The sequence below is a fragment of the Pipistrellus hanaki genome (assembly GCF_964339955.1).
Source record: "Pipistrellus hanaki genome assembly, chromosome: 1".
Taxonomy (NCBI): Eukaryota; Metazoa; Chordata; class Mammalia; order Chiroptera; family Vespertilionidae; genus Pipistrellus; species Pipistrellus hanaki.
Genome location: NC_140503.1, coordinates 4,012,885 through 4,033,076, shown reverse-complemented (window position 1 = coordinate 4,033,076; position 20,192 = coordinate 4,012,885). Strand labels below are relative to the sequence as shown.

At 48.5% G+C, this 20,192-nt stretch overlaps 1 protein-coding gene across 3 annotated transcripts in view; it reads right to left on the bottom strand.

Moving 5' to 3' along the window:
- Positions 1–7,465: 7,465 nt before the first annotated feature.
- The window catches only part of VRK1 (VRK serine/threonine kinase 1), a 54,710-nt gene continuing 41,983 nt past the window's right edge, over positions 7,466–20,192 (bottom strand). For 2 of the 3 annotated variants that reach the window (XM_084898511.1, XM_084898513.1), the window contains 3 exons: positions 18,009–18,187; positions 12,128–12,218; positions 7,466–7,866 (listed from right to left, as the gene is read on the bottom strand). In XM_084898511.1, coding sequence (XP_084754637.1) covers positions 7,835–7,866; positions 12,128–12,218; positions 18,009–18,187 — 302 coding nt within the window. In that variant the 3' untranslated portion in view covers positions 7,466–7,834. The remainder of the gene's footprint in view (positions 7,867–12,127; positions 12,219–18,008; positions 18,188–20,192) is intronic. The other variant, XM_084898512.1, reaches the window with a different exon arrangement.

Genomic DNA, 20,192 nt, shown 5'->3' with positions numbered 1-20,192 from the left:
CTGCCTCCAGGGGTGGCGAGCGAGCAGCATGACAGCGTCACTCAGGGGACGAGTCCACTTCCCAGAATGCCGCCCGCTGCAGGTCAGCGGGGCAAGGTCAGCGATGGGTGTGGGTGGCATGCACCTGCACGTGCAGAAAAACCGCCGAGTTACTGGGAAGATAGGAGTCTCTGAGCTGGGGGCCCTCGGGGCTGCGTCGGACGGAAACCAGGACCGGAGCGGCTGCGACCCAGCTGCAGAGAAATAGCACATGGCGCCCTCCCCGCAACAATGTGAACCCGTGTTCATTTCACACCTAAGTAATGTGGCTGATCATTGCCTTTTCCTCTGTCCTTGAATCTCCATGATGATGGGAAAGGTATAAATCCAACCATGAGGCTGGGAGGTATACGGGGTATGTCCTGCGAATGAATTACATTTTGTTGACTATGTCTGTGTCACCCGGGTTTTGAAAGGAGATGGGTGAGCGGCGTGCCCCCCCTCCCAGCCCCCGGCCTCTTTTGATTTTGCCAAATTCCCTGGCCCCTTTCGGAGCAATGCGGTTCTTCCCTTAAGGTAACGCCCTCGCTCATGGGCCCCACCTAAACGCCACTGGCTAAGACACTGGGCATCAAGGACTGAGTCCGCAGACAATTATTCTCCCGGTATTTCTGTGAGCTTTTGGGAAAGGACAACATCCGACAGTACCTTCTTTTTAAAACGTCATTTATGAATGCAAATAGGGAGCCCACAGGAGGGATGCTGAGCCTGACTGATGGGATCGGGGAAGGCTTCCTGCCCAGATTCCTTGGAGGCCTGTGATCTCCAAACGTCAGACTCTCACTCCTTACGGGATGCTCACTGGTTTGTAGAGGTACCACGTCCCGGGACCACCTATTCACAAAGTGCCCGTTTCCCTACAATTCGCTGGAAAAGGTGCGCGGGGAGGCCCACACCTCAGACACTCACGCCAAGCCCACCAGGGCCACCCACCCATCCACCGTGGCGGGTCCCTGCACACCCAGGCAGGGTGCTCCCCTCCGGTCCGAGGAGCCAGCAGCCCTGACCTCTGTGACCTTCCAGTCCTGCGTTTATCGGGGGCAGTCAGTCACACGTTTCCATGGTGGACGAACGTTGTCATCGAACAAACTCTGGCCCTCTTCCCTCGGGCTCGGCTCAGCCCCCTGACGCCCTTCACCCGGGTCCCGGCCGCACTCACTGCCGGCACCACAGCCGCCAGCCGAAGGCCGGGGAAGCGAACCCCGATGCAGGACCGTGTGAGCGGGCCGGGCACGCACCACGGGACCCACGCACCCCTGGTCTCTCCAGTGTGTCCGGGGCCCAGGTAAAGACGGCGCTCGGAAGCTGAGCTTGACGGCGGTCCTGAGGAGAGCGCTAACCGAGGAGTGGCCAATACTGGGGACCGCGAAGGAGTCATCCCCACTTACCGCTGTACAACCTGAGGCGGAACTGCACCTGCTAACAGCTCCTAAACGGGGAAAGAGAAACCCCATTTGGAGGTTTCTTAAACCTGCACATTTTTTTAACAAGAAAAAGTATTCCTTTCAAAATAGGACTTTGGTAACGCTGGCAGGGGGCCGGGTAGGAGGGGGGGGACTTTAGATGTACTGGGCGGAGGCAGGGGGTCAGAATCTCTCCACCTCCACTCCCAGGGCTAGTGAGTCAACTCAGCCCGCCCGGTCCGTCTGATTTCTCCCGACGCCTGCTTCACATCACAAACATGGGACTGAACACTGAGCCATGTCCCTTTGGGGGGGCGGGGGAGACTCGATGCCGCGGGTACCGTCAGGACAAACTAACGTGCGTGGGGGTGGAGGGGTGCTGGGTTAGGAAGCGCCCGGAAGGTAAGAACCAGCAGAGGAGCACTGTGCAGGCCGCACGTGCCGGGCCCGTGTGCTGGCTGCTGCGGCTCCTTTACCGTCTGGCCAAACGTTTACACAGACACCCAGCAAGACCAGTTCCGCCAGAAGGTGCCTCAGATGGCTCAGCTAATAATTCTGATCCACTGAAGGGAGAAAAACATCATTCCAACGGCTCCCTTTTCAGAACCCTCACTGTTAAGTAGGAACATTAAATGCTCCTTCTTTCCACCCTCCGTCACCACCGAGCAGACAAAACCCAGCCCCAAAGAACCCTCACAGAAAGGAAAGGGGCCGGGGGAGGCAGTGACGTTTTTTAAAGTGTTTTTATTGATTCCATAGAGAGGAAGAGAGAGAAAGAAACCTCGATGATGAGAGGGAATCACGGATCGGCCGCCTCCCGCACAGCCCACACTGGGGATCGAGCCCACACCCCGGGCATGTGCCTGGAACTGAACCGGGACCTGCTGGTCGGTAGGTGACACTCAGCCAGAGCCACGTCGGCCGGGCGGCCGTGGCATTTCTCAGTAAAAATCTCGTCGACCTTGGTTTCTGGCCCCTGGACGCTGCATCCGGCCCACCTGCCACTCTGCTCGCGGAGAGCGAGTCCCTCGGAGCGAGGGAGAGGCCGTGGCCGCGCAGCGAGGGAAGTGCAAGCCGCCCTGTATTGGCTTTTGTCTTAATAGCCTTTTAACCAACTTTGTTAATGGACTGAACGCAATTCAGATATGGAACTTGGCTAAAACGTAGCTTCAATTGGCTATTAAAATTTAAGAGCCAACCAAGATAGCTAATTACAAAAAAAAAAAGCACCAGCGATAATGCTAACGGAATTAGTAATAGCAAATGACAGTCTGTCTCGCCTGGTTCCCACGGGAGCCGGCGCGGAGAAGCCAAGCAGACGCTCTGCGGGCCTAATGGACTGCGGGCGCGGACTGGCCGGGCGCAGGGCGCAGGGCACGGGAGTGCCAGGCTGGAACAAAGCGGCTGCCCCCTCCCTGCCCCTGCTGCGGCCACCCCGGGCTGTGTCTGCACGCAGCTGCGGAGTCCAGCGGGGATGGAGGGAGGAGGAGGCACAGACCCTCCCAAAGCCGCTGGGAGGGAAGAGCCTCCGCACACAGAGTGGTCTCCTGCAGGCCGGCAGGTCTGAGGCCAGCGGTGTCCGCTGGACAGCGGCTCTGGGCCTCGGCACAGACATGTGGCTGTGCGGTGGCCGTGGGCATCGAGGCGGGCGTCTTTACCACCCGCCAGGGCCCCCCGCCGCGCGGGGAATGTCAGTCCGGGGTGTGCACGGCTGCGCACAGATTAGAACCAGCGGGGAGCGGAGCGCGCCGACACCGGGAAGGACACTTGTCTCGGTGGCGCTGCTCGAGTGGCTCCCGGGATGCGGGTCCCGCTGCTTCTAATATTTACACACAACTGCAGCTCCAGGCAGGCCGCTTTTGGGGGGCTCTCCATCCACAAAGGAGAGCAACAATCTCAGGGGAAAACCCCCTTTCTTAAACGTCTCCTATCTCCCCCCGATCTTGCTGCTAAAAGCCCGGCCAGGTGTTAGGGCGGCTGCTGGCTGCACACATTTCTGGGTGCGTCTCGGGCTCGCTGGGAGCAGCAGGGCCGGGATCCCTGGCCGCGCCCGGGCTCTATGGCTGTGGCTTCTCTGACCGCCCCAGGACGGAGCCGGGAAACCACGGGTGGCACTGCGGCCACCTCTGCCTTCCCAACGCCCTGAGGACTCACCCGCCACCGGAGCTCCTGGGACAGCAGCTTCTGCCAAAAACCTGGTCAGAAACTTTAAGCAGGAAAGGAAGAGGCCACTGTGACTGTGTATCTCAGAATGTCTGCACGCTCCTTCTTCACGTTACAATGGTGGATAAAGTGCATATTGTTATCCGAGGCCGCACCCGTGTGCCCAGGGCGGGGAGGACTGCTGAGGCAGGCGCTGCCCAGGAGGACGCGCAGTCCGTCTCTGGGGTGACTCGACGGGAGCACCAACGAGTTCGGGGAGATCATCACTTAAATGCGGGCAGAGCTTCCATCTGGGGGGAGCGGGGCGGGGAAGGGGGAACCAACATGACCCAAACACACGGGTCCTTCCTGAGGGTCTGGAAGGCGCATCCCTCCATCAGGAGAGCTCAGGATGTGACTAGCCCTCTCCTCCCGCACCGCCCTGGGCTCCGAGAGAAGCACAAACCCACAGCCGGCCCACACGCAGTGTGGATGGGAAGTGTAAGCAGGTGTGAGACAGGCTCAGCAGCACAGCCGAGGGACAAGACTGCGACTTCTTTACCTCTGACGAGATTGTGTGTAAATTTTCCTTTCCTTTTGATTTCTGTTAAGGTATATTAGGCAATAAACAAGAATAAGTTAAATGGCATTAATTAAATCAGTGTGGTGTGGGCATAAGATAGACCAATGAAACTGAACATTGAGTCCAGAAAGGGTGTAAGAACGTAATATGTAAACACAACAGACATCCCAAACCAGGACGGGGAAGAGAATTTAACACATGAACTGAAACGACTAGTTAGCTATTTGGAAGAAAATCCATTTAGTCTTACCTCATGGCATTGACACACCAAAGCAAATTTCACACGGATTAAAAATTTGGAAGTGTTAAAACAAAAAACCTAGAAAAAGTAAATATATCTGATTTCAAGATGGGAACATTTTAAAACAATGGCAGAATTCACCATAAAAAGATCAATAGATTAAGCCATAAAAATCAAGCTTCATAAGGAAATATAGCAATAAAAAACACACAACAACACAGAAAAAGTCAGCAACAGCATGACAAAGGGTTAAGATTATTACTATACAAACATACAGACACTCCAAAGAGAACAGAATGAGCAGATTATACATAAGAAATGCTCAGGTTTGCCACCCAGTACCCAGTAAGAGAATTTGTTATCACATTATGAAAACCAGGAACACTCGGGCTGAAGAAACATGAGCTGAGCAGCTGGTGTACCGGGCGGTAAGCGTCCGGGACGGGTTTTTCAAGGCCGTTTGATAACAGGCCTCAGCAGCCTCCTTCCATCCTCCTAGTCTTTGGCAAAGTGGTTCCCTTCAGGAAAGCTAAAGAAATGCTGTGCACGTGGTAAAGATTTCTGCCCACGCTTCCTGACGAATATTACTTATACTATTCCATACTGAAAACAACTTAACTGTCCAGTTTTTTCACAAATCCATAAGAAAAAAACTATACTTACTGTATTATACTTATCTGTGATACCATGGAAACTATTTAAAATTCGCTTTAAAAAGCAGAATATAAAGCTTTCTGTCAAGCACGGTAATTATTCCAGGGTGGAAATGCCTGAACAGACTAGAAGGCCCTGCCACGCCCCAGGGGTGGCCGGGTGGTACGGCACTGGCAGGGCTCATTGGTCTTTGCAGTTTCTGTGTGCTCCCAGTTTTCTACAATGACCGTGTGTTATTAATACTTCTTGATAACCAGACTAATAAAGGCCACTAAATCTAGAAGGGTACAGGATAAACAAGTGGACAATGCTCAAATGTATATACAGACGCACACCAGAGGCATTAATTTACTGCTGTTTCCGCCACTGCTGGGCCCCCGCAGCTCAGGGCTCTCTAGGCAGTGAACTAGTGACTCGGAGGAAGCAGCGGGCTGGGCTGGCTGAGAGATGACCCTGCAGAGCACCTAGATGCTAGGATGACCCCTGAGAGCACTTAGACCAGTAGTCTGCAAACTGCGGCTCGCGAGCCACATGCGGCTCTTTGGCCCCTGGAGTCTTTAGCAAAGGCCAGCTTGGGAGTCCCCTAATTAAGTCAATAACAATGTACCTACCTATATGGTTTAAGTTGAAAAAATCTGGCCCTCAAAGAAATTTCAGTCATTGTCCTGTTGATATTTGGCTCTGTTGACTGATGAGTTTGCCGACCACTGGGCTAAACGGTAGGATGGCCCCGAGAGCACCCAGACGCTCCCTTCTGCAGGGCTCGGGCAGCGGCACAGGCTGCCGGCTGGTGAGTGAAGGCCGGGAGCCGGCACAGGCAAGGTCCTCACAGGCCTGGGAGTGGCCACGCAGGTGGCACACAGCGGATACGGAAGCCGAACTATGAGGGGTGAACAAAGAACGGCAGCCCCACTGTGTGCGGGACTGGAAAGACAACAGAAACAATGCGAGATGCACACAGTAAACGCAGAACTGGAAAAGACAAAAAACACGGAAGCGTGACTCGGATGACAGGGAGATTCTCTCCCCATCCCCCCCTTTTTTTAACCAGGAGGTGAGGGTGGGGGGTAAGAAAAACCACCGCAAGGCCGGGAAAGAAAACCAGCAGCAGAATCAGACTGGCTACTCTGGCTACTAGCTCTCCACTCCTGCAGCCCTGCCAGCAGAGGAACATTCGAGAAAACGCCAGCACTTGTAAAAACAATATGTGAGGAAATATTTGTTTTCTTAATATTTAACCAACAGGTTTTGCTGTGTTTTTGTGTTTTGAAAAACAAAAAAGGCTAAGGCTTATACACAAAAACACGCCACACGCATTTGATCCTATTTTAAGCATCAATGTGTTTGAAACAGAACTTGATTTAAGTGTTACAAATAAACTTGGGACCATAGCACTGGCGAGGACTAAATCCAACATTCTCCAGAAAGCACAAGTCTCTGCCCAGAGCCGAGTTCCCTCTTCTGGAAAGACGCAGGGCCCTACAACTCCGCAGGCTTCTGAGGCTGAGCTCACAGGAAGTCTGCCATCTGCTCCACACTCGTCAGCGTCTGACCACGTCAGGCACCTGCTTCGGGCACCTGCTTCGGGGGCAGCTGGACGTCCGCACCGGAGAGTGCAGGTTCCGGTCTCTGTGCGGCCCAGAGCTGCTCGCACTTGGGACAACCTGGACCATTTTAGCCAAAGGAATCGCATCTGCACTTAATATTTTCTTCCGATCAACGCCCTTGTAAAAAGCTGGAACCCTGACTGAGGCTTGTCCTAAGCAGGACAGAACATCGCCAGTTTAACATGCTACTTATATTCTGAATATGTATTAAAAATAAATGCTTTAAAGACTTAAATAAAAGGGTGTCTCTACGCCATCGGAAAGCCCTGGACATGACACAGCTATTGGCGTGTGCCAACATTCAGCGACGCCAATCCGGCCCCAGGTTCTCTAACAAAGCAAACCTTGAAATTGTTCTTAAAGGTTTAAATCCCAAGTGTTTGTTTCCAGGGCAACTATAAAAGGTCCACATCTTAAAATTTCTAATCATCAAAACTCTCAACTGTTTGTTTTACTGTACAAATATTATGTGCTACAAAAGATGAAACTTTTAAGAAAAATCATCTGTGAATGAACAATCAGATATAGAGATGGACGCATTAAACAGACAGACAAGCTCTAGAGATGTATTTCACGGGGTTTCCTTATGGCAGTGTCTCTATATAAACTCTGTGACCGCAGAGCCTGCCCACGTCCATGCTGCTTACATAACCTCGCTCGCAGCCACATGTGCTCACACCCACCTTTTCTTTCACTCCCCCCCTTCTCCGTACCTCCTGCAGCAGGTGCTTACATGCTTGTGGGGCTGAACAAAATCAATGAAAACCAAACACACGGCCACAGCGAACCGAATCTGTCTGAAGCAAAAAGATCCCTTTATTTGAAGTTTCGCATTTCCTTGAGAGGAAGAGCTCGGTCAGACATTTACCCTCCGGGAAAGACACACAATCGGAAAGTGCACATCACAGCAGTTCTTCTAGGCGCCCAGCCCTTTCCCGCAGCTGGGCAGCTTACAGAGCACATGCAGCCTAAACATTCTGAAGTTTTATAAGTTAGCCTTTAATAAATTGTACAAAGCATTTATTTCAATAAAAAACCTGTTTTTCAAAGACATAGGTATTTCCCTGTTACCCCCACCCAGCAGACCCACATGAAAACACGCCAAATAGAAAAGAAGAAAAAGCAAATGACAGGAAGAAGAGAAAACTGGCTCACAGCATGTGGTTTACTTCTGGACTCTCTTTCTCCTCTTTGAACCTTGAAGAGAAGACAAAGACATTTAAAACAGTGATCATTCACTTACAAGAGCAAAAGAACAGAAATAGAAGTATTTCCACACATAGTTATTAATATTTTGAATTTTATTGGCCATGCTGATTTGTGGAGATGAAATTCATACACGAAGTGTAACTGTTAATGCCCCGAAAATGGCAACAACACGCTAACGAAGTCTGCTCCACGCCCACCGGCTCTCCCACCGGCGAACAGCGCTTCCTGACCCGTCTCCCCGCTGTGTGCGCGCAGACCTGAACGTCCGCACACGGAGCACAGGCCCCTCCGTGGGGCACTGGCGGGCTGGGCACAGTAACAGCTGCAGGAAGGGTTGCTCTCACGGTGTTGCCTCTGAAACCTGCTACGTGCTCTCCGGGCAGCGAGCATGGGCCCGCTCCCCCACGCTCTCCCCCAGGAACGAACCGGGGGCCGCTGCGCAGCCTCTAGCAGCACCACCTGGCCCTGGGCTAAGGGACTTCCGACAGCTCCCCGCCTGCTCCTGTGTGATGATCAGCGAGTCTATCGAGGGCAGGGAGCTGCCTCCCCGAGGGCTTTGTTCCCGGCCACCCGCGCCCCCTCCCCTCGAGCACGGGGGCAGAGGGCCAGAGGGCCGTGTGAGGCTGAGCCGCTGCCTGGACGCCTGGTGCTGCGCTCTGCCGGGAGCAGCCAGGGCCCGGGCGAGGGCAGGGGTGGCTGCCGATCAATCACTGCCCGCACCAGCCAAGGAAGAGATCGATCCTTCCTTCCTGAAATGGACAAAACTGTGAGCCCAGTCAAAGTGTCTATGACACATGACTAATAATGGACAGGGCCTCAAGGCTTTCTGACTACAGATTCATTTAGTCCCTTAACTGGAAAATCAGCGGTTTAAAAATTAGTGTGCTTTTATTTTTCCAAATTCTAGTTTCTAGTCAACTCCATCAGCGACTTCCAACTGGTGGGCCGCAAGAATGTTCAAACATGCAGTATCCGACTGCTTGACAGGCACTGGCCTCTTTCCCTTCGACTGTCAATAAGAAAAGTGACAACAGCCACCACAACAGCCAGTAGGTGTGAATAAATCAAAACTAGGCCTATTTTTGGCCAGATCGTCAAAAATGTACTGCAGACCCTTGGTGATCAGTTTAATGTGTGCTGTGAGATGAAAGGGTTGAAAAATCACTAAATTAAAGCCAATTTCCAAGATAAAAGAATATCTTTTCTTTCCCTCCACTCAAACACACAGCCTGTAACTAGCTAGTTTGAACGAAGTTTTTTCTTCCATTTTTGTGATGCAGCCTTCCTTTAGAAGCACCCTGTGACAGGTGTTAGGGTTATAGAATGTCAGCAGTAACTTGGCACAGAAAACGGGGACCTCCGGCCGGTGAAACGGGCTCCCAGACCCCGGCGCCGTCAGCACGGGCACACTGCGCACGCCAGCTCACACGAGGACAGCCGTGTCCAAGCAGTGCTGTCCCACGAACGTTCTAGTTTGACATGCCACTCTTAAACTAAACGCCATTGCTGCTCACCCTCTTCTATCTAGACTTAAAGTTCAATGCCAACACCACCTGGAATTTACTATAAAATCAGTACATGCAACTTAGATACTTTGCTGCACGTATCAATTCAAGTTTCCTAATAATCAATTCTGATTGCTGCAAAGTCAGTTTCTCATCTCTCTAAAAAATATACTCATTTTCATAATATGCTACAACTGGTAAAAATTCTAATCACAAAACAAGTATGTGTGAGATTTACTATTTGAAAAATAAAATATACAAGTTTGGGGATGCCCTCCTATGATTTAATAATGAAGAAGGAAAAACAAACGGGAATTGTCCATGTATGTAGGGTGCCCTGAAAACATGCCTCTTTCTTAGACTAGAATATAGACATTCAAGAGGTAAATATAAATCATGTTTTCATCAAAGAATCCTCAAGAATGATCCAAAATGCAAGGCACTTCAAAACTGAAACTAAAAAGCACCCACAAGACTACAGCTGTGTGCTGGCCATTCCAGGAACAGGAGGACAAAGTACACTAGCCATAAATATCATGGTGCCATTAACTAACTGTTATCCAATTCTGAAATACTGGCATGGTTTTGAAATGCCAGAATACACATGGTTTTTATAAGGCTTGCCATTTTGTGGAGGAAAGAAATTACTTGCAGCAAATAACCAAATGTTCTCAATTGGTAAAAATTACGCCTTGCATAAAAATAAAAGGATTAGGGCCTCCGTTCTTCTTGAAAATCGCCTGTTCCCCCCTCTCCTTTTTTGAGAAAACCCACACAATACGCACTTTGAAAGCCTTCAGAATGTGTTCGCACACAATAGACCCCCAGCCAGCCGAAATGAGTTTAGGTGTATCAAGAAAATTATACACGTTTTCAAATGGTCTAAATAGATATTAAAGGAAAGCTGCTCCCATTTTGCGAGGCACAGCATTCTGAAAGATCGCACAGTGAGAAAAATCTCTCGCCATATTGTAAACCATAAATTGTGTTTGAAAATAAAATTGTTAATGAAGTAACTGACATTTCTAAAGCTGCTGTTGGAGGTAACCATTCTTCAAACACATTTATGACAAAATCTGAAAGCTCTAAAACAGTGTTCAGTGAATTGGATTACTTTTCTTAAAAATCAAATGTAATAATGTGCCTTCTTCAAGTTTCTTTAAAGGGATGAATACAAATATATATACATTTTCCTGTGCATTTAGTTTTTTGTGTTTTTTTGGTTGTGGTTTTTTTGGGGGGATTTTTTGTTTTGTTTTGTTTTTGCTAGAAGCAGTAATATTTCACCATCTCAAGTGATATTTCTCTTATTTTTGAATATTTAGATAGCAAAATACCTTAACTAGCCTTTCACTTTAGAAAAAAAAATGAATTACAATAGGAAAATAGAAAGCATTTAAGTAAAGCAATTCCAAGTTTATGTAAATAAGGCAGAATCTGATTATTCTTTATCTGCTTTTTTTATATCAAAAGGATAGCTGGATTGTTCTCCTGGAATTAGCAATGAGATTTACTCTCATCTTTTGTCATTATTAAATAAACCAAAAAAATAATATATTTTCTCACAGTAAAAAGTATCAGTATAAGGACCTCTGATTAAAATTTTAAGTATAAAAACTGATTTATAATTCTAGCCCAATTTAAACTCTTCGGTATCAAAACAAACCCCTCCGGTGCCCAGCCAGCAGAGCCCAGGTGCCAGGCCTCCAGGCAGTGGAGAGGCCGAGGCCCGGGCCTCAGTGGGAGTCACCCTTACAACACTGCAGGCCCCCCGAACGGACACTGCAGGCGCAGAGCCTAGGGGAGCTTCTGAGTCAGACTGCGCCGTCTCTGTAAATACTGATTCGTTCTCTCCCCTCCCTGCCGCTGCTCCTCTGCAAGACAGGCCTGGTGTGCTGCTCAGGCTCCGCGCTTCCTAACCACACAATGGGGGGGGGGGGGCCTGGAGAGCGGGTGGAGGGCAGCGCAGAGGGGACACGGGCATTTTCAGGCCCGGGGCACCCAGAGGGAAGGGATACTCACTCTCCAGACACCTGTGTTCTCTGAGGTCCAGGCAGACCTCAGGATGCTCTCCCAGAACACACAGTGAAGAGGTGGACGGATGGGCAGAGTGCCCTCCTGGCAGGTCACATCGCTGCCTCCGCAGCGGCCTGGGCCAGGCGGGGGGGGGGGGGGGGGGGGGCGCGCGCCCCAACCGGGCCCAACAGAGCCTGGCGCCTTAGGGGCCTAAAACCAGCCTTCCCACAAGAAGCCACGGGCAAGGAACCCAGCCCCAGGGGCCAGGAGAGCAGCAGTAGCCAGCATAGCGTCAAAGGAACCTGGCCCCCCACGGCCTGCCTGCCCCTCAGAGGGAGCCCCTGCCCGGCCGGGCAGCCATGGCCTTGCTCTGGGCCCGCTCCGCCGGCAGCAGTCTGTGAGGCCCCGGTGACTTTACGCCCATCTTTCTGAAAAACGATGGTGCAAGCCACAGAGTTACGCAACCAAGCGCCCCAACTCTGCCGCCTGGCGCTCGGGGTGTTGGGCTCCAGAGCGGCAGAGAGAGAGGCGCTCCCGGTGCCCACTCACGATCACTGTGAGCAGGAAGTACCGCTCTGCGGGTGCAGAGCCAGTGACACGCTGCAGACGGAAGAGCCCCCACCACACTGCGCTACGAAGTGGGAATGTGATGGCTGAACACGGGGTCCTGCTGGCGGGAGGGGGGAACCTCGTTTGCGTGGAGAGGGCGCAGCGAGGCCATCACTTACGCGTCTGCATGGCCTCCCCCGTGTGCGCATCCGAGCACTCCATGTCCTCACCACCAGCCTCTGTGCTCTTCCCCGCTTCCTTCTTCCGCTTCTTACATGTGAAAATGAAGAGAGAGAAAGATGTGGTCCGAGGGTGAAAGAAGTAACTGCTCAAACTCCCTGCATGTCAGGGTGCATATGAACTACCAGGTGTGCTGTCACGATGCAGAGCACAGACCCAGGAGCCCTTCCCTGCGGCATCCGGTCCAGATCCCAGGCAGTGTGCACATTTCCCCAGACACACGCCTTCCGCTGACAGCGAGCACCGCCGGCTTCTCCTGGCACATCCGACCGCCGCACCGCCACTCCGGCGTCAGGGGCCATTGGTAAAATAAGGTGCCCTGAGCCAGCACTGACACTGCGACAGCTGGTCTGATAACCCACAGGGCCCAGGGGTGACTGGCGGCTCACGCTTCAGGCAGGATGGCAACAGTTCATGCTACTCAGAGCGGAGGGCGAGGCAAAGCTTGTTTATTTCTGGATTTCCCCATTTAGTACTTTCAGGCCAGGGCTGACTGCAGGGAACGGAACTGAGGAGAGAGAACTGTGGGGGGAGGGCTGCTATTCACCACTTCCAGGTAGCCAGGCCTCAGGGCAGGAGGCAAAGACAATGGCATTGAGAGCCCTCACCTGTCCCGTTAGCCGGGAAGGTGGGTCTGCTTGCTGCCACCCCCTCTAACTCACGCTTCACACAGTTCGCTATGGAAAGCCGCGTGTTCACCCAGGCCTGCTGACAGAAACTCTCTCAGAGCCAGTGTCTTACAGACCTGCCGTCACCCCTCTCTGAGGCCAGTGTGATCTGTGGGGGTATGTTTTCTTCTGGAATATTTTTATTAAAAGTTTAAAAGGGCCAAAAGCCTTACTGTAAGGAAGGATCTTAAAAGTACACAGGTCTCCTCAAGTCTCCAAAACGGTTGGTTTTCCCGCCATTCTCTTAGGCCTTTCCTATTTTCTAATTTTTCCAGTTGAGTGTGACTTAGGAGAGTTAATATTCTGTCACCATCCATTCTTCCCAACTGTTCATTCACCTCCTTATTATTTTCCAACACTGTACTATTTCTACCAGTCCATCCCTGTGTAAAGTTTTTAAATCACCTAACATCTCTACATGTAAGTATAACTATAGAAGGACCTGAGAAATAATTTAAAACTTTGCATTTTGCATATAACTTTATCCCATGTAGTCTCAAATTTAAACGTGTTAAAATGCAAATGAAAACTCAAAGCTTCTCTAGGTTGCCTAAAATAAGTGTGTAGCATGGAGGGAATCATCTGATACTTCGCAAGTTTCACAGATTCGCTTCGCATCCGAATGTCCTCATTTGTATTTCCGAACAATTAGCATGACGTTGAACCTCATCTGAGAAGCTTCCTTGCTCCGGGCCATGGTGCGCGCGGCTCTGGGAGTGTAATACCTGCTGACAGCACATTCTTCTCCTCCTAATGGCAGCCGTGGCTCCGCTCCGAACAGAGCTCCGCTCCGACCACATTACCGGACCCTCCCGGCGGTCCGGGTGCTATTGCCCGCGCGTTACCATTAATCCCAGTGCTCCCAGCGCTGCGGAGGCGGCTGGGAGAGATCAGGACTGGGAAACGCGGGCTCCTGGAGAAGAGGCTTCCCACACGCACACCCAGGGCCGCACTGGGCTCGGGGAGGGCAGCGGCAGCGCTCTGAGCGGCTCTGTGGGAGGAGCGCTCCCTGTGCAACAAGAGCTGCCCGAGCGGCTGCGGCTCCAGCACTGATGAGAGGGGCAGAGCCTCCGGCCACCCTTTCCCAAGTGCGGTCCGTGATTGCCAGCCGGCCCCGCTGGGCTGAACAGATTGCTCGATAATTACATACGCTCAGGCGGCGGGCAGGTAACCCTCGCTGGCACGCAGCTCCCCTGTGAGGCCTTCCGTATGCAAAGGGCCCTGATGGAGTGCATTAGGTGCCTCCTCCTCCGGCACGCGGGCCTGATTAGCGCCGGCCAGGACTCCAAGGTGAGCATGTCAGCAGTTCCGTGATGCATTAGGCAGGAATAAACACAGACACTTTGGTTCGTCCGGACCAAAATTAAGGAGGAATATTTCAGTCCTGTGTTGCTTTCCGCGCGGAGAAAATGCTTTCTGCCGGCTAGGAGGGCAGGTTTCTCCGCGCTCATCATACAAGGAGCCATCCAATACATTCCACCCAAGATCCCAGGGCATTCATCTTGTTCTCAGGCTTGTTTAATGAAAGGAGCTTCCTTCACCTCCATGCAGGTAAATGACACGGCAATGAAAACCAGACAGTATTCAGCGGACCAGAGAGACGCCTGTGTCTTCGGCAGGGGCACAGGTTAGGCCTGACTTCCACGCACCCGCCTTCAGCCGGCATCTCCTGCCCAGCTTTCCTGACAATGGATGCCATGTGGACCGGAAGCACCAATGGTCCACAGACTATGGTCTGGTTTTTTTTCCCAAAACAAAAACCTGTAAGTTTAATCGTATCTAAGTACAAATTGCCAGTTATAAAGCAGCCACGGGAGGTAAGTACAGCATGGGGAATGAAGTCAGCGATACTGCGGGGACTATGGATGGTGTCAGATAAAAACTGGGTTTTAGAAACCTCGCTTCGTGCCATTGTTGATCAATTCTTATAGGTGCTCCCGTACAGGATATCTGCTAGGAACATAGAGAGAAGCACGTACTGAACTATTACACCTGCCCCTTTCCAAAAGAGAATTGAGTCTGAGAAATAAAAAGAACATATATATTTTTTTCCTAAACTTATGTGGTAGTCATTTCACAATATATTTAAGCCAAAGCATTATGCTGTACCCCTTAAACTGACACAGTGTTGAATGCCAATTATATCTCAATAAGACTGGAAAGGCTAAAAATAAAAAGTAAGGCATGAGCAAAGATTTTTATAAACGTAAATGCTGTCAGACAAAATCAGCTGAGTTGCAGAAGCAGTGTGTAATGAGGAGAGTCAAGGCACTTCAGTTCTGAGGCTTCACTGCTAAGTCACATGACCTCTAAGCCCTCAGAAACCTAAAAATGGATTTTCAAGAAATGAATGAGTTCCAAAACAAAACTACAGCTGGACATGGATTATCTGAATAATGTATCTGAAAAAAACTTAAAAAATTATAACAAAAAGGGGAGGGAGAGAACCTGCTAATTATAAAGATTAACACTAGAGTTTACATAATCAGAGAATCCTATGTAGCTCTGAGCTTCCTGGTAAGCAGAGCAGACAGCACCATCCTGCCCGCACGCCCCTCGCTAAAGAAAGGGAATTCTAATTTCTCAAAGAGAAGCCATTCCTCTAGGGAGCCCCAGCCTCTCAGCCAGGGCAGCGCTGCTCCTGCCAGTTTAGACAGGTGGCATTTACAATGTATTTGGGAAAACTGTTCTAGGGCTTTAAAAAAAAGAAGAAAAAGAAAACTTAAAAAAAAAAAAAAAAAAAAAAAAACTGGTTTGGTCCAATTTTTTCACTTTTATAAACAAAAAAGACAAAGGGCCAACACATTTAATAACTCATCTACATAGTTACATGGTTATCAAGCAGCTTCATGATCGTATGATACTAATCCTAGCTTTTATTAATTTCTTTTTAATACCAAGAATAGTCTGTGTTAGCCTTGAAGACAAAAATAAAATAAAATACAAAATGAAGCAATCAACTAATAAAGGAGACCTAACAGCTCAACTTGGTATTCATATATTCCCCCTGCGTGAAGCTTCAGGCATGTAGGGCATGATCCGACAGGACTGCCCAGCCTTCTGCGCTACCCGAGGACACAGGGGATGAGGCACAGATGTTAGCTCTGCAGCAGACTGACCTACTCAGCTGGAAAGTCAGCCAACCTGCAGAAACCACATTTCCCCAGCACTCAGGGCCAAACAGCGATCTGCAAAGAAGGGGAAGGCACTGGACGAGTTCTCACTGCAGCAGAGATCTTTACTTCTCAATCAGCTAAATTTTAGGAAAAACACTCTGGAAGCGAGCTATAAATATAACGTAAAGAAATCTGTCCGGCACACGAGGAGGCACGCTGTGTGTTTACCCATGTGTGCAAACTGTAAGTTACTGCCTCGCTGAAATTCCATCAGGCTCCCAGTCCATCCCTTCATCTCACAGCCGAATGTAGCTGTCAGCACACTTGTTGACCACAAAACTGAGCAGACGCAATTAACACAAAACTTGCAGGGGAAAAATGCCCATGGAGATGAAATGTATAATTTTCGATTCCGCGATGAAATTAGAGACCTACTATTTGCCAAAAAGTCAAATTCATGATCCAATTTCAAAATTTCAATCTAGGAAGAATTATAAAAATCTTTTAATTTGCTGTTTCTTTTAAAGAGATAATTTGTTTTAACCCTTTTCCTCAATAGTTTGGAATGCGTGTTCCCAAAGGAAGCCGCTGGGGCTTTCAGAGTTAATGACAGTAAGACTGGTCACTAATGTAAACAGTATCTTTCTTCTGAAAGTAGTTTTCCTTTTCCATATAAAAGCAGATGACACATCTTATTAAATGATTTCAAATTACAAAAGAAATCAATGTCAACAATTATTAGAAATAATCAATAAACCAAAAAGTTAATGCATACCTGTAAAATCTAAATATTATAGTGGCGTCAGGAGTTATTTCATGGCTGCATAATACTTTCCCATAAAGTTCACTATTTAACATTTCTCTCTTAAAAGTAATCCCCTTATATGCATATACACCGCTTTATATAATGGCATTTCGGTAAAGAGCAAAATCATATTCAAATGGTAAACATATCAACAAACAAAAACTTTCAAATGGTAATTTTTCAAATGCCAATTTTCAAATAATAAATACTGTGGCCACACCAACAAATAAGAAAAAACTGAGAAACAAGATCAACCCTAGGGGCTGGCTTGCGGGGAAAAGCACAACAATACAAACTGAGCTGAGAGCCCTACCAGAATCCCTCTGCCCGGTGCCACTATCCCAAGCTAGAATCTCTTGAAAAAAATTAATCACTTGCTACTGTACATAATCTATATATATAAAAGCCTAAGCAACGTTACAACCGACCAACCAGTCAACCAGTCACTATGGACGTGTACTAACCACCAAGGGGCAGAGATTCAATGCAGGAGCTACCCCCTGGTGGTCAGTGTGCTCCCACAGCCAACCTCCCATGGCCGGCCAACCTCTCGCAACCCCTCCCAAGCCAGCCCTGATCGGCCCGATTGGGACTGGGCGAGATAGCCCAAATCAGCCCTGATTGCTGGCCTGACTGAAGGACCCCACCTATGCACAAATTCAAGCACTGGGCCTCTAGTCTATATATATATATATATATATATATATATATATATATATATATATATATATATATATAAACACCTAAGTGACCATTCAACCGTTTGACCGATAGCTATGATGCACTGACCACCAGGGGGCAGATACTCCAACTGGTAGGTTAGGTTGGTGGCCATGGGCTAGCTTGCTGCTGGGGCCCCGTTGGCCCCGAGTCTGGTTCACCTACACCCTGGACCAAGAGAGGAGGAAGGAGGGAACCTGATTCTTTTTGGAATCAGCCATAGTTTAGATTGCTGCAATATTAAACTATTTCTTCTAATTAATTTCCTTTCAATATGCATAAATTTGTGTACTGGACCACTAGTAAATAAATAAATATCCATTTTTTACAACCCTCTATACATTTTTCTTTATCATAAAGAGCTTAGCTTGCCCTTAGATAATGGAAATAAATATTTAATTACCAACAATCTGTTATTTTCTTTCCTGAGCTACTCACTGAGTTATTCTATAATACTAAATTTGCAATCACAATCTCGGGAAGTCAAAGGATAGTAAAAAACAGAATTCACCTTAGGGGTTGTTCTTGCTTTCAGAGCTCCGTTCTCCAAAGCCCCAAGTTCCAGTTTGCCATCATCCTTGCTTCCTATAGACTTTAGACCTTGCAAAAGAATGTCTTGTAAATTCTGATATAGGGGTTTCTCATCATAGTCCAGCAATTTCACTGTTTCCAGGTATTTAGCAATTTCAGCTGAAAAAATAACACAATTATTCTGTAATTTTAAATCACAAATACAATATATTTATTCCTTACTTTGAAGAAAATAACTTGTGTTACAGTAAAATTATAAATGGATATTCTGCTAAATGATCTTTTTTCAATTACTTCTTCATTGAAAATTGTGCTTCTGAACTCAGAAAACATCAGAATAAAAAATATTTTTGAGATATGATGTAAAAAACATTTTTGAAATTGTGAGACAATAGGAAAAAAGATATACTTAAAATGTAAACATTCACAAAAATAACTGCCATAGTTTTAAAGCCAGTAGAAACACACAGGGACCTAGAATATAGATTATGAAATAAAATGTGCTTAAGTACAGCTGAAACTGGTTTGGCTCAGTGGATAAAGAGTCAGCCTGTGGACTGAAAGATCCTGGGTTCGATTCCAGTCAAGGGCATGTACCTTGGTTGCGGGCACATCTCCAGTAGGAGGTGTGCAGGAGGCAGCTGATGGATGTTTCTCTCTCATCGATGTTTCTAACTCTCTATCTCTCTCCCTTCCTCTCTGTAAAAAAAAAAATCAATAAAATATATATTTTTTTAAATGTGCTTTAAGTACAATAAATATCATAGCCAACTTTTAAAATTTAGGTTCTTCGTGTAAATGAGAAATAAAACAAACCAAATAAAGGCTGAAGAAAGAAGCAGGCCTGGTTTTCCCTGAGAGAGAAAAATCACCTTCTTAGTGACAGGAGGTTAGCTGTGCAGACACAGAACCAGAGCCATAAGGAGAAACCGCACTAGAGAACAGCACCGAGAACACCACTAGGCCACTGCCTCACGCCTGCGCAGCCCCAGCCTCGCCTTTCCCTGACCTCAGACTGGTGCACACACTGCTTCACACAGTAGCTCTTGGATGTGTAATTGTCACCTAAATCCCAACAAATCTAAACCGAAACCCCTGACCTGCCCCTACACCTGCCCCCTGTCCCTCTCCCAGTCTGGGTGCCTGAGACCTCCATCCTCCAGCTCCTCAAGCCAGCACTCTCCTTCCCACACCCACACCCACACCCACACCCACACCCACACCCACCCAATCCAGGGCTCCTGCCAGGGCTGCATGCACAAGCATACACATACACTCACTCAAATACTAGTACATATTAAACATCCATTATGGATCAGGTAAGATTCTAGATACTTGACATACATGAGTTAAAAAGAGATAAAACAAAACCCTCCTTTCAATTTCTTAATCTGATGGAGGGGATCTATAAGCCTGAAGCATCATCACTGAGCGTGGTCACTCTGAACACTCCCCTCGGAGAGGAAAAGGGCAGGCCGTCCTCCTTCACCGCTGTGCCCAGCACAATAGTCATGTGCGCTTTCAGCCAACACAGTAAGGCAAGAAACGAAAGGCAGCTATAGAACAGTTTAGTCACAAACATGATAGTGTATGTAATAGCCTAGAGAATCTATTTTAAAAAATACTAGAATAGGTAAACATAACAAGGTCACAGAAGCAAGGTAAGCATATAAAAATCTATTTCTGTATACTAACAACAAGCAATTGGAAAATATTTTAAAATACATATCCCATAACACTGCATCAACAGCAGGAGACACAATGAAAGAGGGGCAGGATCTGTTGCAGAGGAAAGTATAAAACACAGATAAGAGAAACAGATGAAATCCAATGCAGGGTTTACCATGTTGGTAGACTGGCAGCCTCAATGCTATAACAATGCTATTCCCCTAGTCAGTCCACAGTCAATGCAACTGCACTCAAGGTCCAAGCAGGCTGGGGGTGGAGGGTATGCGCGAAAGTGACAAGGTGATCCTTAAATTTACATAGATATGCTAAAGACCGAGAATAGCAACATAGCTAGGGCAAGTTTAAAGAACAGTGCTGGACGACCTAAACTTCCAGACACGAGGCTTACGAGAAAGCTACCATAACTGAGGCAGTTTGGCCCAAGAAGAGGCTCTTCCCACTTCCAGAACTCACTCCCAGCTCCTCCCTGCAATGC